Source organism: Varroa jacobsoni, unplaced genomic scaffold (genome assembly GCF_002532875.2).
Source record: "Varroa jacobsoni isolate VJ856 unplaced genomic scaffold, vjacob_1.0 scaffold_396, whole genome shotgun sequence".
NCBI classification, from domain to species: Eukaryota; Metazoa; Arthropoda; class Arachnida; order Mesostigmata; family Varroidae; genus Varroa; species Varroa jacobsoni.
This window is the reverse complement of record NW_019213298.1, coordinates 1-20,494: the sequence shown is the minus strand read 5'-3', so window position 1 is coordinate 20,494 and position 20,494 is coordinate 1. Positions and strand designations below refer to the sequence as shown.

Sequence of the window (20,494 nt, the reverse complement as noted above, 5' to 3'; positions counted from 1 at the left end):
AACGGTTTGGAGCGTACGAGGTACGACTTTTAAGCTATCGAAAGTCAACAAAGTTTCAGCACTGCATGTAACTACTTACCGCTAGAATTCTGCTCTCATTTGTCTGTTGATGTTTATTAAGCCTATCGTAATAAAGTCTATAGACAAAAGCTTCACATTCTGTTTTCAGATATAAGGACTGCATAGCCCGAGTAAGTACACTGAATGTCTGGATTGTGGAGGCGCAATATTAGATGTGATTATATTAAAGACGGTGTATATCAGAGAGTCGTTCCAAAGTTACATTACGTCTAGCTCGAACAGATTCTCCTTCTCTCTCCTTTTTTTCTCAAAAGCAGAACCGCCCCATACTGGGCAGTAAATTACAGAAATGTTCTCTGTTACGTTAGTTAACATAAGGAATAGCGTAAGGATTTGTTACCTAATTCGAAGAAACATTTCGCCAACGAGTGATGTCCTCGAGGCAAAATCGTCTTAATGGATAAGGTATCTATTTTTATACAGTACGTCTGGATTCTCTACTGTGACCGCATGGAACTTCTATAGCCTTGAACCGTAACAACCTCCTAGCAAAATAAAAAGCCAGCGAGTTAAGGCATGTCCACTTTTGCGCTAGCTTACTACGCTTTACAATGTAATCCATTAGACGAATCAATAGATACGCATTCTGTGTTATGTCCTACTCTAAGGGGAATGAAAAAAGACGTTGAGTTATCGTTAAAAAACAACTCATTCGTCATCTGTCTGCTGTGGCACAGTTATATGTATGCAAAGTGCGCCCTTTTTTATACACTATATAGCGCGCTGTTCCGCGCTGGTATAGGGTAAAAGCAGCTGCTAGCCTTTTCGTTGTTACTGCCGCTTTCGCTACTACTACGCCTGTCACAGGTCTGCGTCTATTTGGAGCGTCTGGACAAGCGCTAAGGCACAAAAGCCGTTGAATAGTTGGAACAGTGGCGGCGGCGGCGGCGGCGGCGGCGACGGCTCTGGTGGGCAAAAGCGGCGAGCAGGAAGAGTCAGAAAGGGAGAAGGGGAATAGGATGGTTGTCGCACTGGTGGTGTTAGCAATAGTAGCGAAGCGGACGAATGATTCCATTTTATTCGATTGTTCGAAATGACGTCCACGACCGGCACGAGTCTGATAAGGGAACATAAATTGGCTGACCCCTCTTCGCGGACCTCTATTTTCCAAGCTGGAGAATGGCAGGCGAGTGCCTCGGCTGCTTCCGCTCCTGCAACGTAAGAATGTTCAGACGGCAAGCCGTGCCGCGGACTGCTGCTGCTGATATCGATTTCGCCGTCCAGGCAGTCCCGAACGGCACTTTTCGGATGGAGAGAACATGAGCGAATCCGTTGGGAAGTATTCGTGATCAGACGAGCCACACAAGGGATTTTCTTCTCAGTGGCCAATGGCCTGGGGAGAGCAGCATAGATCGTAGGAGATTGGAAAGATGCGTCAGCTAGAAAAGTGTCAGCCAGTGACTGTAATGGCAGAGATCCCAGCGGTTTGCAGAGCTTGATGTTTCCCGTAGAGGCTCATCTAGCGAGCATCCGTGCAGGCCGCTACCGGCGCAAAGCGTTCGGATCGAATAGATTCTGTCGTATATATATATGTTCATATATTCCCATACATGCGTATGTACATACGCATTAAAACTAGGCATCGTTTTTCGAAACCTGCGTTAGCCTTTAGCAAAGCCACGAAAAGTGGACACCGTCGAATTTCGATCTGTCAGTGGGTTCAACGTATTTAGTACACCTTTGAAATAGCACTATAATTGAATGTGTGCATCGTGCACACTTTCTGAAACTAAAAGCTCTGTGCTATATTGAACATTATGTATATTGTAATGTGTGTCCAAGTAAATCGTGATCTTATTGGTTAATAATTACTAATTATAGACTCAAGTTTAAACGGGCTTGCTAGTACTATGCACTGCAACTTCATTTACATACACCTCGTTTTTGTTGGATTAACACCTGGAAGTCGGTTGAAGCAAAAAATAACTGTGTGAACGTAGAAATTTTTGAGTGTGACTTATGGTCTATTAGATATGTTCGGCTAATAATTGCTCCAGGGAGACGAAATCGAGGATATAAGCGTCTACTGCAGTTTTTGGTATTTCATTTGATCCATCTATACGGCTCCGAAGGATTTGCTTCTCAGAGTAATCTCGACCGTCACTCGACGACTTTCGTAAGCTTTCGGCCATCGTCTTTTTACCCGGTGTACATGTTTTTGTGTAGAAGCATTGTGCACCATATTTATGCGCCGTTGTTGTGCTATTAGAACTGTCGATGCCTGAACAGTTGAGGCTAGAGGTCTGTAGATTGCGGAAGGCATTTTACAAACAAATCATCCATACGCGCTATAGACTATTAGACACTAATATTAAATTATCCTTAGAAAAAAAATTAGCTTTTCAATTCAGTACAGCTGTCATTGGGTTTTGTTTTTATGTGTGTTCAATGAAGTCGGCTATAACAATACCGTGCGATTTGCCGACATAGAGTTTGTCAGTCAGGCTGGACTATATCAGTAAGCACCCTTAGATGGGCACTTGCTACGCTTCCCCGTCAAACGACAGATTCAAGCTTTAAAAATCTACCAATTGGATACCCGTAACATTTACTAGAAAGTCATTACTTTAGCTTGTCGACCATGCGAGACGATACGAGGTAGACATATGATGTTCGAGTTTGTTTGTTATGCACAGGGATCTTGAAATTGTCTGCGCTATCATTTTAGCATACGAAAATACGTTGTTCTGCCGACATTTGTGTGAAAACGCTAACGGCAGCTGATGCAAAACTGAGTTCTCAACATCGTACCCAAACAGAAACTTGACGTTTCGTCTAGCTAATGATCATCAAGCGTTCTGAATAAAGCCAGCGATCAAGTAAAGGCTTCTCTAGCGTCTGGCAGTTTATACATTTCGCTATTTAGTCTTATATAAGTAACTAAAGGAATTGTTAGCAAATAGCAATCTAGCTTCTAGCTATATTATATATATAGCTAGAAGCTAGATTGCTTTTAGTTACAAAGCGGCCCTTTGGCCGGGTACTGGAAGGTGGTTCGCCTTCTTTTCTAGTTGAGTTTCTGATAAGGCTTCCAACGTTACATCCGAGGCTGTTTCCAGTTAACATTCGTTCAGCCTGCCACTCCAATAATAAAGAACCGACCGCCTCGCTGCTTTTGAAAAACGCAGCGCGTCGTTGTGCTCTGTAAGTGGATGCGAAAAGTTCCGGGGTGACTTGTGTGCGGTCTCTTCAAGCCACGTTCTCCTGTTGATCTAAAAGGCCAAAAGCGCATATCACTAGCCAGCTGTATGTTTTTGCTAATGTCAACCAGAGCAAAGGAATGACAGAATGATCCTGCTGCATTAGTAGAATTAAACCTGTGCCCACATTTTTTCCATCCGAAAAAATACATGTCTACCTTGTTTTTGCCATGCGTATGAGGTAAACGCTTGGCCACATGTTCCAAGCTGAATTTCGAAAGCATTAATTGAATAAGTGAACGTCAAGGGTAGAGTACGCCCCTTTTCAAGGGGCAATCAGCAGGTCGTACTTTATTTAACCGAGTATTGTCAGAAACAAATCAAATGTTATTTTTCATTGTGACCCCCTGGACAAGTGCATCGCTAATTCTGGCACGCGACAGGCCCAGCTTGGATGTTCCAAGGCCAACAAACACTTAGTATTCGATAAATTTGTGATAAAAATAGGTGATGGAACTTTCGCGAGTTGTTCCTTGTGATTTTTCTCTGTTCGATATGGAGATGAGTCATTCTGCGCTCGATTTGTTCGATAAAAGCGTAAATAAATCGATCGATATCACTACCAATTCTATTGTTGCAGCTTGCATTTGGTCATTACTATTAAAATAGCGAGAAATACATCTTTGCCCTATGAAATTGCACTTGAGGTTCGTCGCCAAGTTTACGTCGTCGTACGTTTTCTCCAAGTCACGAACGTTAATTGCTGGAATATGGATACAAGGTAACATGTGAATGGTTAATAGTACTTTCGGACAAAATCTTGCTCGCTTTGAAAGCTGAAATGGGACTTTATTGGGCATGGCGCGGGAGTTTTGACTGCCGGAGTACCGTGCCCCACATCCCAAATTCACTTTCAAACGAGACCTGCAAATGATACGTCGCAGGTTGCATTAATCTGAATTCGTTGTCACCAATAGAGGACCAAAATTACGACTAGAGATATTGAAGTCGGTCATAAGGTGACAACTATTTTGTATTATCCTAGACGTAATTATTATCTGTTCGGTGACCTATACTATAAAAATACCATAAAAAAGTGTAGAAAATGCCCTCCAGTCTACTTGAATGAGCAATGAGAATGCTATAATTATTCTGTTTTTCTCCTTTTTTTCTTTATGTTCGTGATGGTCTTGTTTTAGCATTTGAATATTTTATTGGATTGCTGATATTGTACAATTTCTGTATAGCATTATAAAGTTAGGATTGTAAGAAAACACTCAAAAGGTTTTCGTTATTACAAAGTATTACTTTTTTTTATATCGTTTTCATGACTGGTGCTATCGTTTTGCCTTGAGAGAAAGCCGTGCTGACTATTTACGCAAATTTTGCATTTCTGATTCACGATTCATCTGCTCGTGAAATCGTAAAATATTCAAGTTCTTTGTGAAACTTTAACGTTCTATTGTGTAGCTTAGGCCGCTTTCTGTTCCTATACCGGCATTCATTAAGTTCTGTAACATAGCGCCGGAAAGCGTTTAGAGTGCCGAATCGACCTAACCGTAAAATCCAAACGAGTTCTAGTTAAATTAGATTGTCTGTTATCAAACCTGATTCTCAGCATTCGCTGCTCATATGACTGAAACAGCTGCTTGGAGTTGCAATGAAAGTTATCCTCCTTACCTAGATCCTTGCTTTTAAGCAGCACGGTCCCCTTGTGGACACTCTATGTTAAAGGAACCGTAATAATAAATAACTTCTTTTTGCAAACGTTGTGTCTTTGGCGGAACTGAAAGCAGCGTCTTCAGTCAGACGCTTAGCCTTCGAAGCCATCGCGTTGACGAACCGGCGGTACTAACTACGAAGACCATACCAGTGGCGGCATAGGAATTAGGCGATGAGAATACAAATGGGGGCCCGGTCTCTGTAGCTACAACTCACAGAGTTCGAGCTCACCCATTCACCGAACAACTTAGTCCTTAAAGAAGCCAATGAGTGCTATTTTGTTTTATACTATATAGACCAAGGATTGACCGAACAGACCCTGAAAAGATAGAAAAGCATGCTAATCTATTTAATACTCCTAGTTGCCTTCTCTCTTCACAGTGTCTAATAGCATGCTGTTATGTCCACCTCACTAGATGTGCCCGCTTGATGGTTGCAGGAACCCCTGAGGTCAGGGGCGGACATGACCCCCTGTACGTTTAGTGGTTCTTGGACTGGCAGGCAAGGCGGAACAGTAAAATTCATTTCACTAGCAGCTTGTCAACGAGTTTATGCGCTAACACTAAACACACATTTAGGAAAAAATATACACGCATGCATCTGATAAATAAAAAAAAATATCAGACGTTTATCTCAGATATTAGAACCACTTGAAGTATTAGGTGTGGACGTTTGAATCGACACGCCAAGCAAACTAGACTAAGACAGAATGTTATCCTTAAAGTTGCTATAATTTCAAAGTCTATCGATTGAACGAGCATTCCTTTAATCCGATCTGTATCTGAAGCATTGCGTTCTCTCAGCCCATCATAAATTGTCCATGCCAACGATTCTCTACTTGTTAATTCTTGAAGCGACGATAATATATAGATTCACAACGATAGTATATAAATTTTATTTAACTAGATGGGCAAAAAACAAACTGACAAAAATATTATTTGGTGTGACAGTGTTATTATTATTCCTTTGCAGGGACATAGGCACGAATGTAGCTTTATGGTGTGTTTATCTACCTGCGTATATGTACGTAATCGTGTTCCTCTTCTTCGTTCGGCGTAGGAGGCCCATGTCGTACATGTCCTGCGTTTGTAATCTTGGCCGAGTTCATCTTGGTGATATGTGGCCGTGACATACTTTACCAGCATTTAGCTTGTTACGTGGCCGCTACACATACATCTGCGAGAGCACGCTTTTACGCATGAGCTATACGGACGTGGGCGTACTTCACTGCGGAGCCTTCAAATTCAATGTAAAGCATAGTCGAACTTAACAATTTTGTAACCCATGGCATAAGCCGTCTTGAATGTAAACAGGGCAGACATTAGCTCTGCTTAAGTTTTCGTGTAAGTGTCAGCTCGTTAGTAAAGTTCCACTTCTTTTTCATTACGTTGCTGATGGAGTAAATTGCGATATAACTGAATCGTAATAATGCAAATGATATTCTGGATGACTAATATCATCGGTAGCTTCAAATGAGGCGGTAAACGTTGGCATCACTTTATCACTTATTTTCGTCAGATGGAAAACGAATATAATAGGTGCATAGTACTATTTGGTAGAAACAAGACAGGTCTGCTCGTATCCTTGGGGAGATCTACCATAGCAATTTAATTTAACCTTTTCCTAACTGAATCGCTTTGAAAAACGCTAGCCTCTCAGTGTAAGCTTGTAGTAAATATTTGATTTAAAATACATAGGGATATAAAATAGCAAGCCTGAAACGATCGCTTTATTAAATACTAATGATGACTACCTAAATCCAAATAACGAACCGTTTTAAAAACAACAAAAACACCTTTTTAAAAAGATGTGCCATTTGTTTACTTACAGGTCCTGCAGGTGTCGCGTTCAATTACAAACTTGATCACAATAACTATTTGTTTTTTCCTTAACTAATAGAGGACTTTATTGTTCATTACTGAAGAAAATCACAGTTTATGCAGCTAGCCTTTTGTGAGCTTTGAGTTATGAGAAATTCAAATTATGAGAAAATATAACAACAATAATTACTTGTGCCAGTTGTGTCCTATTACAGAAAAGCAAAAATATCTGCTTTTTGATCCTTTCCGAATTTCTTAAGGTTGTGAGGACGGTATATCGCAATAGCGAGAAATGTTTTCTCTTAGAAAGACATTTCTCGCTATTTCTCGCGGATTTTCCAAAACAATAGAATGATCAAAGTTTTAGTAAGTTATATAAGAAAAATAAAAATCACACCACGAACATAGTGTCGGAAAGGATAAACGTTAGAGATGTTTATTTCATTCCAGACTCATAGAAGTTAGAAAGAAGAAAATTAACTAACTCGACAGTAGGACAGCATTAGTGGAAGCAGAACGGAAGAATATTATTAAATAATAAAGTGACTAGACAACAAATGATGGTATAGTAATAATGATTCTATTTGGAAAATGTTAGTGTTGTCAAAGAGACATATCATTTCCATTCGATAAATCCAGATTTGCACAAAATCTACGCATCACGCATAAGACCGCTAGATATTCTCGACAGATGTTAACAGATACAGGCTTTATTAATATAGTTAATCAGACGTTAAAATGTTCTCATTCCAGACAACTGGTTGGCCTGGAAATTACACCTCATGGCTTCTATCGTAATATTTAAGGGATCCCAGAGCTGGAATCTGCAATGCATTCCAGTTTAGCCGGTCGGCCAAGGACCAAAAGTTTGTTCCATGGAACTACGACGGTGTTTTTAGTGTGTAGCGAAGTAGTATACAAGGCTGATCCAAAATTTTACCGAAGCGTCGCCAGAAATCGATTTGCGCTGTTTTTACATTGGTCCGTCTTGAACTACCATGATCCTCTTTCGTCATTGTTGTTGTTGTTGTTGCCCTTGTTGCGATGCTCCTCGTTGAGCTAATCAATTTTGTCCAATTTCGTGGCGAAGATCCTCCTACCCTCTACAGTTCCCGCTCACCATTACTCTAATGTGGATTTACCCTCGGGCAGAATTTTGTAACACAACGTCGAGGGGGCTTGCCCACTCGTGCGGTTGCTGGGTCGGTCGGCTTGGGCCCACCTTCCTCGGCCTGTGTTGAAGTCTTCGACTATGTTCTAGTCAACGTTTGGCACCTTAGAGGTGAATAAGCATATATGACTAACAGCTGACTATGCCATTTGAAAACAGAAACCTCTCGCCCGTCGCTAAAGGAGTAAAGGCATAAGTCGTTACACCGGACAAACGCGTGCACTCACGCGAACTCATTCAACACACGGTCTACTGTGCTAGCAAACGTATTTTCTTAGCAGCGGTGTGCAGGGCATGAGGACGAAATGGATGAAGGGTACCAGCAAGTTCGGAGATGTGAATGGGTAAACAATTCGACCTGCAGGCGGCAGGCATCAGGATAAGCGAGCTGAAAACCAGCTAACACAAAGGCTGCTTCGTGCCCCTATCGGCCTCGACCAAAACGTTAGCTCGTTAATCTGTTGCGCACACATCCAACTCTACCCGCGTCTCTCTACCTCTTGCTCTTCGACCAGACACGAGGTTTGTGCGAATAGGAGCGGATTCAACGAATAGAAGAGTAGCAAAAATTATAGCCATTGCAATATGCACAGGCTGCGAGTTTGTCAGTTATCGTTCGTGGCGTAAAAGCGTTATCCTGCTCCCGTTCGATGGTTCGACCCGATCCTCCAACCTAACCCGCTGAGCGACATACTACTAAATTTCAATAGGCATTAGATAATGACAAATAATAATTTTGCAGCTTTTGGTACCACTACTCGCTGCAGGGACAAATCAATAACTTTCCATCAAAGCAATTATGATAAGAGAGATATCGGTAGGTGTAAACTCATTAAAGTATTCACTCAAATAGACTACATACAAAAAAAAATCCAGCGGAATAAAATTTTCGGTCGATAGCAGGCCAAAGATGCAAGGCTTAGAACGGTTAATAAATACGAAAGGTGCAAAGAAATGCAGAGAGCCCGAAGAAGGCTAATCGTTGAAGCCTCTCTGGACCATTCAATATGGCAACTGATACTTTGCTGCTTAGATGTATGTTAATTCCTATGTAAAAGATCAGTTTTGATGAAACCCTAAGACCTTAATTTATAGCCCTATAACCCTATAGAAAACGTTCCGGTTTTTCCCAGAAATCTTCCTCAACCTTTTTTGAAGCCGCATAAGAACTGACAATAATGTCGACCGTCGATTTCAAGCAAAAACGAAAATTCTTAATCTCAATAAAGGTTTGTACTACAGAAACACATTGAACAATAGCTGGTTTTCGCTGAATTTCGCTGTAGAAAAAAACTGACTTTTTCCAAACGCAGCGAATGAACCTATACCCGGTACGGTGAACAGCCTGCTAACACTTATCCAAATTAAAGTGCCCTATTCTCTAAGATACGTACATAAGCATCAATAGATTTACTGGGTAGAGGTATTATAGATAACGATATCAAGCTTGTTACGTGTATAGCAATAATAGCACTAAGAGAATACCGTAAAAGAAAGCAAAACTATGTGTTTCTGACTTCGTAAATTATATCTGCTTGTGGGAATGAGGTCTTACACAGAGTTGAAACTTTTTAATGTTTTTGTACGAGCTAAGCCTAACACGATTTGCCTATTTCTCCGGTTATGTCCAATTGTAAAATTACTAAACGACAGAATATGCATGGCATAGCAAAGTAAGGCCAGTTGTCTTGGTCGGTTTCATTGCAATATCGATGAGACGCTAATCTAACTGAAATGTGTTAATCTTCTATAAATATTTTGAAAAAATGCCATTATCTATTTGTAAATATTAGGTACGGAATGTGAAAAGCCTTTTTCTTCTAAAGAGACCCTTATAAACATGTAACTTTATAATTTAATATTTGCCCTCTACTTTTATTTAGAGGTCATGCGCTTCCACAGAGAAACTCGGCCCGTAGTTTCTTTTTTACTTTATAGCACAAAAATTATTGGATTATTAAGTTATTTCAAATTAAAACAGTACAACTGAGATTCAAACGAGTACCCATCGTCTAGCATCGTGTAGCGTGCGGATATGGAAGCAATTGCAGCTTAATCTTTAGTATTCCCTCTGGATTCCTGGATCCTGAACGTTCCGCATTAACTAATCAATTTCTATCTTAAGTTGGCAACTGCATAATAGCGCTGGTAATGAATCATCAACAGAATCTCACGTTCTAAGTTAAATTTTTTTTTGGCAAAAAGCGATGACACTGCCATAGCGCAACTTTTTTTTGTTATTAGTAATGGGCGTCTAGACTTGATAATTTTTTAGAAGTGAATGAATGAATGGCTGCCTTAACTACTCTTAGTTCTTCGTCTTTACTTCATTATCAATACCAACAACGAAAACGACAGTAACGCTAACAACAGCTCCGCAAGACGAGCCATAATTAGCTGGGCCTAGCAGACGGCCGGTGGACGGTGGGGGCAGTTTATACGTGTCCTATTCCAGAAGCTCGAAAAGGAAGATCCAATCGACTTGTCAGACGAAGAACCACGAACGGCGCAGCACGACCAAGCCATCAGTGCCGCTGACTTTTCAGCCGGCTTCAGAGGGCATGTAATGAATGTCCTGATGATTTGATGAACCAGCGCGTCTTGGCCCGAACTCATAAGCGACCACGGGCCTCGCCATATCTTCGAGTGCTTTATGATAAAGGCCACATGATGGGCAGCCGCCCCGTTCATTTTGGTTCAAAGCATGTTCCAATGTGTTCATGTCTTGAATATTCACGATCTCATGTTATTCAATAATGATCCATCCGGGGATGTTAGGGCGATTGAGGGTAGTGTGGCATACACGGCCGATTAAATGGGTTCTACTAACAAAAACACTAGGAATACTTAGTCACTTAGTTTTACATAGAAAGCATTTTTTGTGCGGCCTGTTCTTATGCCTAGACACATACCTAGGCGGACTGGCGTGGATGGCTGGGCCAACTCTCCATTTGAAGTACCTAGAACGAGTCTGATTGGAGCGCTTAATGAAGGTCACTCCTGTTGTGATCAATTCGTCTTTAGCCAAGCAGGGTTTTTCTCGTTCGAAGAGCCCGTTTGCTGTTGGTACGCAGCACAACTGATTTTTCGGCGTTCAGGCAAACTATCTAGTGTTATTATTACTATTAAATGTTCTATAGTTGATACATGCAACTTCGCTGACTAGCATTCATAACTTGTCACCAGCCCATGCGCTTAGCAGATTCAGATATTACTTACCTATTAACATACGCCGCTAACTGGCGCGTTACGTAATTTTCGCTATTAAAGATTTGGGTCTCTTTTTCCTTGTATGAAACATCGCCAGGCTATACGCTTCAGCTTTGCTGAAATACAGAATCATTTGGGCACGTATCGTCGCCCTTCTTATGTAGCACCATGCGGCGACTTTTTTTTATCGTCATACGAAGGTCGAACGCAAACATTAACACGTAAATATATTGCACAACTCCTCTGATGTGAAAGCTTTTATGCAGTATTATCTAGAATATGTTTTGTTGTGTAACTAGTAAATGTAACGGTTTTGGTACTTTGTTAATGTCGTTGGTAATGTAATGGCGAATGAATCAATAATTCTATTTAATTAAGTAGATTTTCGAGAGACCAGCTCCTTCTCGAACAAATTGAAGTTGAAATACAAAATACAGTAAACACGGACATCCAAGGACATACGAATTCGACGAATATAAAGGATGTTGCGTAGCGTCCTGGGCACTTAGAGAAAGCGGAAAGAACGACCCCCCAGAAATGAGATGAACGCCAATGCGGATCAGAACAAACCGTGACAAAGAACGGTGATATTACAGCTCCAGTTTGATCCACAGCCGTCTTCAACTGTCACGTAAATCAGACATCATTTAGATACTAATACTGGTACACTATTTTAATTAAGAGAATGATTCGTTCGTAGACATTTCGCCCACGGGGCTTCATTAAGCTAACTAGCAGTGTCGTTTCATCTGTATGGTTACTGTTACATGAAATGAAGCGGAGCACGGAACTTTCAACATGGAGCTTCGATGCGACGTTTTTATTCCCTCTATATCGTACCTCGATTCGGTCGTTGTCCATTCTTTAAATTATGTGTATTAATTTATAAAACAGCAAAAACAAATACCGTCAAGACGACTTCTTGGGCTGGCGCAAGTATTTATATTGTTGTTATTCGTACGTACAACGATAGGTTCTTCCGTTGTGGATGGATTTATTAATTAATTTTTAATTTTTTGTTATTTTAGGTTTACGTGCACAGGCTAGCTTTGCCACGAAAGGAAATTAACAAGTGTGGATTTGGATCCAAGCACGTATCATTAGATTGTCGTCAAGAATAAGTGCAATGACAAGACGTAAATTGCCAACAAATGCTTCGTAGACGAGCTGCTATCGCGAGTACGAAGCGAGAAAGAAATAATGAAAATGAAATTTTTATATGATGCTTCAAAAGGTGCAACGGAATTTTCGTCGAAAAATAACAACTCATGACGTTCTCTGTACTCGCTAAGATTGTAAAATGGGTCGAAACAGTCCAGCGGTACACTGTAAAATGACTGACTAAGAGCTTTCCATGTAGCCCAAGCACAGATGCTCGGCGTGAAACAGTGAGACACTCTGAAGATTTCATGATGGAACGCCTGACCGTACATAATACGTCGCCTAAAAACTTTGTCAGCAATATTGATTTTCACAAACATTTCGGCATATACGAAAAGGAATAAACCGATGATTTAAATCGTCGTTTTTAGGATATTTTTCCTATCAGCTTTTTTTTTTTTTCTCTGATTCTTCATGCACGTGCTCGTAAGGTCGCGTTATTGTTCGTTGCTAATAAGAACGATCTGTATTCCACTGAATTAGGAGAATTTGTTGCTAAGGCACCGCAAGCAAACTAAGCACTGTCGATAGTTTATTTTTTACAGACATCATGTTGCAGCCTAAATACGCGCATGGAGGTTTCGCCTCTTTACGTTTACTTTTCATCTTGGAGTCTTGATATAGATATGGTTTGCTAAGGACAACGCAACATCACTATTGCTCGTTTAGTTGGGAGAGTAAATGATTTCCTACCGAACAAGGTGTACGAATGTCGACGCATACCCCACCTCTCGAAGAGAGACAAAGTAATTTTTTCTAATTACTGGTAATTCATGGTAGCGATACTGTGCATATTAATATACGTGACGGAGACGACCTGATACATACAACAGACTCAAAGATCAGAATGCAGCTTGAGTTCGAAATACTGCAGGCACGAAATAGTAGTATAGACATCTGATAGCCGCTAACGGCGGGACCAGAAACGATGCATGTTTAAATATCTCCAGCTATGACAGTCAAAATATGACTACATTATAAAGCTAGCTTTATTCTACGAAAAATAAAATTTTTCCTTTCTTTTTTTTATGTAGAATTTATCATGCGGAATTGATTCCTGCCTGACTTTGTGCATCTTTCGGGTCCTTGATCGAGGTGGAGCCGCTGTATGCGAAGCTTAAATGAGGACAAGAGTTTAACACAGATGAGAGTCGAGACTTTTCCACTAAAAACAGACGACTGTAGGTCAAAAGGTCATTTATAAGACGCTTCGCATCTTTTCGAACTTTATTCACAGTCCGAGGATACCTTCAACGTACTCAGCGGTCAGCCACGTTGTAACTTTGCTTGCAAAACGTTTCGGCTCGCTAGGTAAGCGGCAGAAACGGGATAATTTACTTGCGAGTTACAGTGCGAGCAGCATTCCTCTAGGGGTAAAGCCATCAAAAACTACCTTCAAGGCCTTACTGATGTGCTTGGCCCATAGGTCGGTCTGCCGTTCGCATGCTGTGTGGTTATGGTCGACAAAATTAAAATCACGCGAAATCAAAACCAGCTTAAATGTTTAACGTGGCTCCTTGAAAATCTACTGATACAGAGAAACATGTTCAGTATAATCAATTAATCATATCCGAGCGAATCTACCAAGTGGTTCTTCCAAAACTGAGGGAAATTGAAGGTTACGTTGATTGTTATTGTGTTACTAACGGCGGTGCTTCAGCTCAATCAATCGAAGGACAAATTTTGATAGGAACTGAAGCTCCGGCCCAGTATCTTGATCGCACAAAGGTCTACATCATGTTACCCTTACTATGCCTCTGCATGTTTTATCTTAAATTGAAATAAAATAACTAAGAAAAAAATATTAGGTCCGATGTTTATGACTTTGTTTCCATTGCTAACTCGAAGCGGCCCGTTCCTATTGATCAGTGTAATTGATTTGCTACACCTGTCTCAGTAATTACACTAATTCGATCTGCAGTTGGTGCAGTAGACAAATTAGGTTCTTCTAAACATTTGATTCTTGTTGTGGTAATAGTTCTTTGAGGAAATACTCTGCTTCCATATGTATGTTAGGAAAATCTAAGGTTATTGTGAAGTGATCCGCTGATAACGTCTTTTTTTCGTTCATCAAAATTGAAGTTTACGGCAAAATGGACTGAAGAAATTCCCCTGATTAAGCCAAACGTGTATGGCGTGTTACCGGCATACAATCTATGCTGAATACAACAACATACCGTAGTATGTGGGAAATTTACTTGCAGTGATTTAAATCACTCGTGCTTTGTTTCAGCAGTGACGTCATTGAATGTTAGTTATCACTGCTGTAACTAAGCAACGTCTTGCGTAAAAAAAAGAACAATTGTACCATTGAACGAACACAAACAGCATACAAATACAAAGCTATTCCTCAACTCTCGAGTCGGACGCATATATACACGCCATTGGCCTTCCAATTTACCTTCCAGACATAGCATTTTTTTTAAAAATTACCTAATAAATAGCTTAAATTTCATGCCAGACATTAAACGGTTGTTATTTCAGCCCCCCATTTAGACGCCTAGGCATTTGGGGAAATGCATTAATACAGAGTAGCGCAGTTTTTGCATGCACCGTTTCAAGCATGATGATCAGTTGTGAAGACGTGTGTCTTTCTACTACATCGTTGGTACCGATCCATCAATGACAGGGGTATCTACGAACGTAATGCTCTGACTAGCAGGAGCCCCCTCAAGCTCAACAATGGTGATCCTATTAGCACCATATTTGAGATATACGCCAGGAACATAGAGGGTCACTTGAGGACCCTGCGCTGGCCAATATCTGCCAAGGTTGATACCGTTGACAACGATGAAGCCCTTAACCCAACCGTCAAGGCGGACGAATGTATCCAACAGAATCGGGGTGTCGTTCTCATTTAGCGTCAGCGTTCCTTGGTATACACCAAAGCCCTCCGTGTCACGTAGATCTGAGTAATCGGCATGCTGGCGACGGAAGTCATTTATAAATGGCGTTAACATATCGTAACCCTCGTCCCCTTCCGCCTTATCGGGGATAAGGTAGTGAAACCATCGCGTCAATGTCTTACTTCCAAGATTTACTTCGCCTATGATACCCTTTATGTCTTTTATGCCATCGCCGTAGCAAACACGACCCTGGTTCTCCACTAAGATCGTCAAGGTCGAGCCTTTTCTTGCTCGTATAGCAACTTGATTGATAAGAACTTCTCTAGAAAGCATGCCTTGATATTGATGGTCCACAAAAACGTAGCCACGATCTCGGATAGCTTGTACCTTGAGAACAGCAGGATTCGCGGGCTGAAATGGAATGGTCGTTTCGTACGCAACAAGCCCATACGGATGGTTGAGCTCCTCGAAACTCATGGGGTTTTTGCTTGGCATTAACGAATTAAGCATCCTGAGAGCACCCAAAAGTCCCATGAAACCAGCGGTTTTGTTTAGTGGCACATTTCCTAGCGATAGCTTCGGCTTTGGTGAAGGATTGTTGGCTGGCACGGGAGCGTACTTCCTGATGATTTCCTTGATAGCGAAATATTTATCAGTAGGGTCTCCAGCCTCGTCCAGCGGTGCATCATAATCGTACGAGGTGATACAAAGTTGAAATGTATCTCCGCTTAGTTGGGCGCCATTATCGAAGCCGAAATGGGTGCCGCCATGAAACATATAGAGGTTTACAGACGCGTTCCTACTTAACATCTCATCGAGGGCATGACAGACGGCATCCGTGGGAACCTTATGATGTTGAATTCCCCATACATTGAACCATCCTGTGTAGTACTCGGAGTTGACCAGTGGACCGTGCCGTTGATGGCGACGTTGCGCAGCGAACGCGCTGTCGACACTTTCCCTTGAGCCGAAATCGATCGTTATGTAAACTCCAGCGTTTTTGCCGCACTTCAAAAAACCGTCACCATTTCCATCGGTGGTGTAGTAGACAACATCCTCACCAAGATTCTCGATCGCTAGCTCGCGAAGATAGGACGTATATACGAAATCGCATGCTGAATAGCTACCGTATTCATTTTCGATTTGTACGAGGATAATCGGTCCTCCGTTGGTGTAAAGTAAAGGCTTGATGAGCCTGAACACCTTCCTCCAGTAGCGAGCAACGTAGCTCACGAAGCCTGTGTCGTTGGTTCTTAGCTTCATCGCAGGATTGACTTGCATGAGCCACCAAGGAAGCCCGCCCATCTCGCGCTCGGAGTCGATATACGGTCCTAGTCTGAGATTGACAAGAAGATCTTGGTTCTGAGCAGTTTTTATATATTGGACAATATCGTTTTGTCCGGTGAAGTCAAATACGCCTTCGTGCGGTTCAAGAGTTCGCCATTCGAGATAGGTCTGTAAAGTGTTAATTCCGCAATCTCTCATTGACCGCAAGCGATCTTCCCAGTATTGATAGGGCACATTATAGTAATGAATGCTCCCAGAAATGATCTGGAACGGCTTGCCGTCCTTGACAAAACGGTCATTTTCAAAATCGATCTTGAATTCTCGAACGCCAAAGACCACAGCAACGGCCGACAGCAACAGCAATGGTGACCTTCCGAAAGCCATCTCTGCGGTCTCAAAATAGTAACAATAAATAGATTACCATCTAAAAAATACGATATTCTAATGTGTCACTTATACAATTGTTACGGAGAAGTTCGGTATCGCTAGTTGCAATCCTGATACAAAATATAAATATATAGTTTTACCGCATCTGACTAGATGCCGGTCAACAGGCAATCAGTTAGTTCCTAAAAAATAAACAAATCTATTAATAAGCAGTAATAATTTCGGACAGAGATTTTAATAAATACACAAATATTATCATAACGGTCTCAATTATGAGCAGGAGCTTAGATACTCCACTTGGGAGCTGCCGCGTCTAGTTTCCTTCTACGAGTCATTTTGAATGTTTCGCATGTGGCTTTCAACGGATCCGTAAGCTTTTATGCAAATGCACGTGAAAACACGATGGGGTTATATCCGTAACCAGCACTAGGCCAGCAGTAGAATATGTAATACAGTCTCTGCACTAACAATTACCAATGCAACAGTATGATCAGAATACGTGATCACATAATTTAAAATGGTGCCGTACGCCATAAGAAGCAAATTTAACAAACCTAAAAATCATTGATATCTCCAAAAATACAAGATTAAAATCATGGGGTCTATACTCTATAGTACGACGTCGATTGATAACCGCCATCGATAGAAACGCAAATATTGGCGTGCAGTTATCTAGACTGCCATAGCTACCCACCAGGTACAAAAGGGTTCATACCCTGCCTAGTGACGCAACCGTGGCCCAGTGCACTTTAACACAGCATTTCCTGCTACTACTACCTATATATATATAAGATTCACGCACTCGAAAGACTTTAAAGTAAAACCATCGAACAAATTTTAACACCATTAAGTATTATAATGATGCCTATTAAGAGTGCGCAGCACAAACGTATGCATACGAATTTATAAAGGCGAAGCCGTAAAACGTAAAAACACATACCGGTACGCCGCTTCAAGACGGGGAGGCGTGTGTTAACGCAAATTAACTTCTAATGTCGTGGCGTTTCTTTTAGCAGCAGCCCCGAACTTAGTTGTTGATATTAACAATGAATCGAAAGTTTTCTTGGAACAGGTTTGGTACTTTGGATCGCGTCACTCGCCCTATCGAGCTAACGGTTTACAGTCGGCGAAATGTAACAGGCAACGTGAAACTTCCTCCAGCGCCTCCTACTAGCTCTCTCTGCCTCTGTTTAGGTTACGCCATTGCTTCCAACTGATTGAGTTCTTATGCGAGTGGATGCGGATCAAAACACAGATTGTAACCAAACTGGGCTGCCCCTGCCGCTGTTGTCGCCGGTCTCGCCTCAGTCGCCGTTGTCGATTCTATTGCTGTTTCTAGGAGCTCTCTTTAAACCACCGTCACCCTCAGCTAATGACATAATAAACAAACGTACATCGGTTACTACGAGATTGCCAAGTGGCGGCAAAATGTTCACTGCTTAATCCGACTGCGGTGAGGCCTGGAACAACACCGTAAGCCCGGAAGCCGAAGTAATCAACCAATCAATCACTTGTTAATGCTTTGTTGCTTCACTGCCTTCGTTGCCGAACGTCTCAAAGCAACTAAAAGACCGAACACCAAATAAAGTAAGCTTAAAACGAAAGCTGAACGAAGTACACCGCTTGCTACATGTTTTAATAAAGGCAATAATTTTAAAAATCAAACCAGAACTTAAATAGAACTAGTGCCTGGTGTTCTGTAACCCTGAATCAGGATCGGACGACGATTATGGAACAACGAATGAGGAGGCCCGAGTCGATTAATATATATGTCGTGGCCTATTTTGTTTTAACGATTCGAAAACTAAGTGTAGGTGCTCCGGACGCGAGGAGAATCGTGATAGACAGAACATCGCCTGCTGCCCCCTGGTTTCATCTTTAGGACATCTAGCAAACTACTTTGTAAACTCAACTAGACTCGCGTAATTCACAGGACGCAAAGTGTTTTCATAACTCTATTTTCCTTGAGCTTGTGATATTATTAAGCCAATAATAACAAGTAGCATGTCACCTTTCTCTATTTGGACCCGACGAGTTGTTTGTACATGAACGAAGCATGAGTAAAACAATCACATCTGCATAGCATAGATCAACCCAAATCAGAGGGTATCGAGAACTTAAATACTTATTTTTCTAAAGATGATAACAAATCACACACATATCTCAAAAGTTGATTGACCAGAACACTTGTGTGTCCCAAGATATTCGCAAACCTTTAAGTACGAAATAGATTAAAAACATTAACTAATATATATAATGTTGAGGTACACTAAACAGATTACGGTATAGCAGAATCTGCTTCTATTAAAACCCGTAACTAAGAGGTACTTTTTGGAAATTTACCTTACAACCTTTCGATCTACAAATGCTTCTAAACATGACAGTGTTGACGTGTTCATCCTCTGTGATTGAAAAACGCGGCGTTTCGCTTAAAAATGCAATACTTAAAGCCCTTACCGGTAGTATATGGTTAAACAGTGCTCTGAACAATTTCGTTCGCTTATTTTAGCTCTCCCGCTAGACGTCTCTAGAGACGCAGAAATCTGTTCTTTGGAGAAGGATTTCTAATGCATTACTGCAAACTATCGGGCTAGTACGACACATTCAATCTCGGAGATGTAGAGGGTTGGCCCACCGAGGTCATGCCCGCTAAACCCATAACGCATATCCCTTAAGCTTTACTTCCTACCAGCCCGGCTTTACGCTGATCAGACTACCGATTAGCAAGAAAAGTAGTAAGCGTCTTGAATCAATGAGCCGTGATCGTTCTGGCCTCTTCATTGCATCTTTCTCCTAACGTCTCACTACTTTCCTTGGCTAGGACTTCCTCACGTTGGCATTTTTTCCTTGTCACATGCGTACTGGACAAATCCGGCGACAATGTGCCTGCTCAGGGCTACGTGGATATGCTGAGATGCGTAGCTGATGTACCCAAAAGTATGATTCAAATACTTCCGTTCGGCTTGTTGTAGGTTATTATCCTATTTGTACAAGATGTCGATCGACAAATCTAGGTGAACGCTCTCGGGAAAGTCATCGAACATTCAACTTAGCCACGTATGGACCGATACTGCATATTTGCTGGAAACACATCTGTTTTTCTTTCGTACCGATACTTTCAACATTCTAATCGAGCAATACTTGGCTTAGCATTTTCCTTAGCAAGTCGCTCGCTCCGAAAATTGAGAAATGCTACACTTACCACCTAAGCGATTGTGAAAGTTCCTGCAATCACCAATTTATCTTTTGGCTGATATACCTGCGCCGAATGATGCACGTATACTATGTGCTTACAGAAGTGCTACCCGTCACAGCAATACGCGTACTCGAATTTCTCCGTAGAATCTATGAGAACTTATACGTTCACCTCTCACTAATGAACCACAGATACGCAACTAAACGAATATGCAACAGCAGTTCGCGGAATGGGTTTTTACATGATGAGCTCTCCAGTTTCTGGGAAGTGGGTTTTATGGATAGTCAGCCGATCGCTGTCGATTAATATTCCCACGTCCAACGACCGATTTTGTAAATAGATCTCGCCATATGTTCATTATTCCGCAATACCGAATCACAAGGACAATTACTAGAAATCAGAGTTGTTCATAACGATCTGATATAATGGTCTGGTATAGGGTTGTCGTCGCCCTTTAGTTGTTGTCCTGGCTT

General features: G+C 41.4%; 1 protein-coding gene and 1 long non-coding RNA gene across 7 annotated transcripts in view; one reads left to right on the top strand and one right to left on the bottom strand.

Moving 5' to 3' along the window:
• The window catches only part of LOC111260077 (uncharacterized), a 52,630-nt gene extending 39,941 nt beyond the window's left edge, over window positions 1-12,689 (top strand). For 3 of the 5 annotated variants that reach the window (XR_015310871.1, XR_015310873.1, XR_015310872.1), the window contains 2 exons: window positions 170-191; window positions 5,916-12,689. This is a non-coding gene — a long non-coding RNA (uncharacterized LOC111260077). The remainder of the gene's footprint in view (window positions 1-169; window positions 192-5,915) is intronic. The other 2 variants (XR_015310875.1, XR_015310874.1) reach the window with 2 other exon arrangements.
• Ect3 (Ectoderm-expressed 3) lies at window positions 5,809-18,119 on the bottom strand. Of its 2 annotated transcripts, none has more exons than XM_022832548.2 (2): window positions 17,766-18,119; window positions 5,809-16,831 (listed from the first exon to the last, which is right to left on the bottom strand). In XM_022832548.2, the coding sequence occupies exon 2, from the start codon at window positions 16,820-16,822 to the stop codon at window positions 14,903-14,905; it is 1,920 nt and encodes a 639-aa protein (XP_022688283.1). In that variant the 5' UTR covers window positions 16,823-16,831; window positions 17,766-18,119; the 3' UTR covers window positions 5,809-14,902. The 2 variants fall into 2 exon arrangements, with proteins under 2 accessions (XP_022688283.1, XP_022688282.1); XM_022832547.2 differs by having other exon boundaries at window positions 5,809-16,824.
• Window positions 18,120-20,494: the final 2,375 nt, after the last annotated feature.

What these genes read in the sequence shown, in the direction of transcription:
- Ect3 (XM_022832548.2), bottom strand. Translation starts at nt 16,822, where the DNA reads ATGGCTTTCGGAAGGTCACCATTGCTGTTGCTGTCGGCCGTTGCTGTG.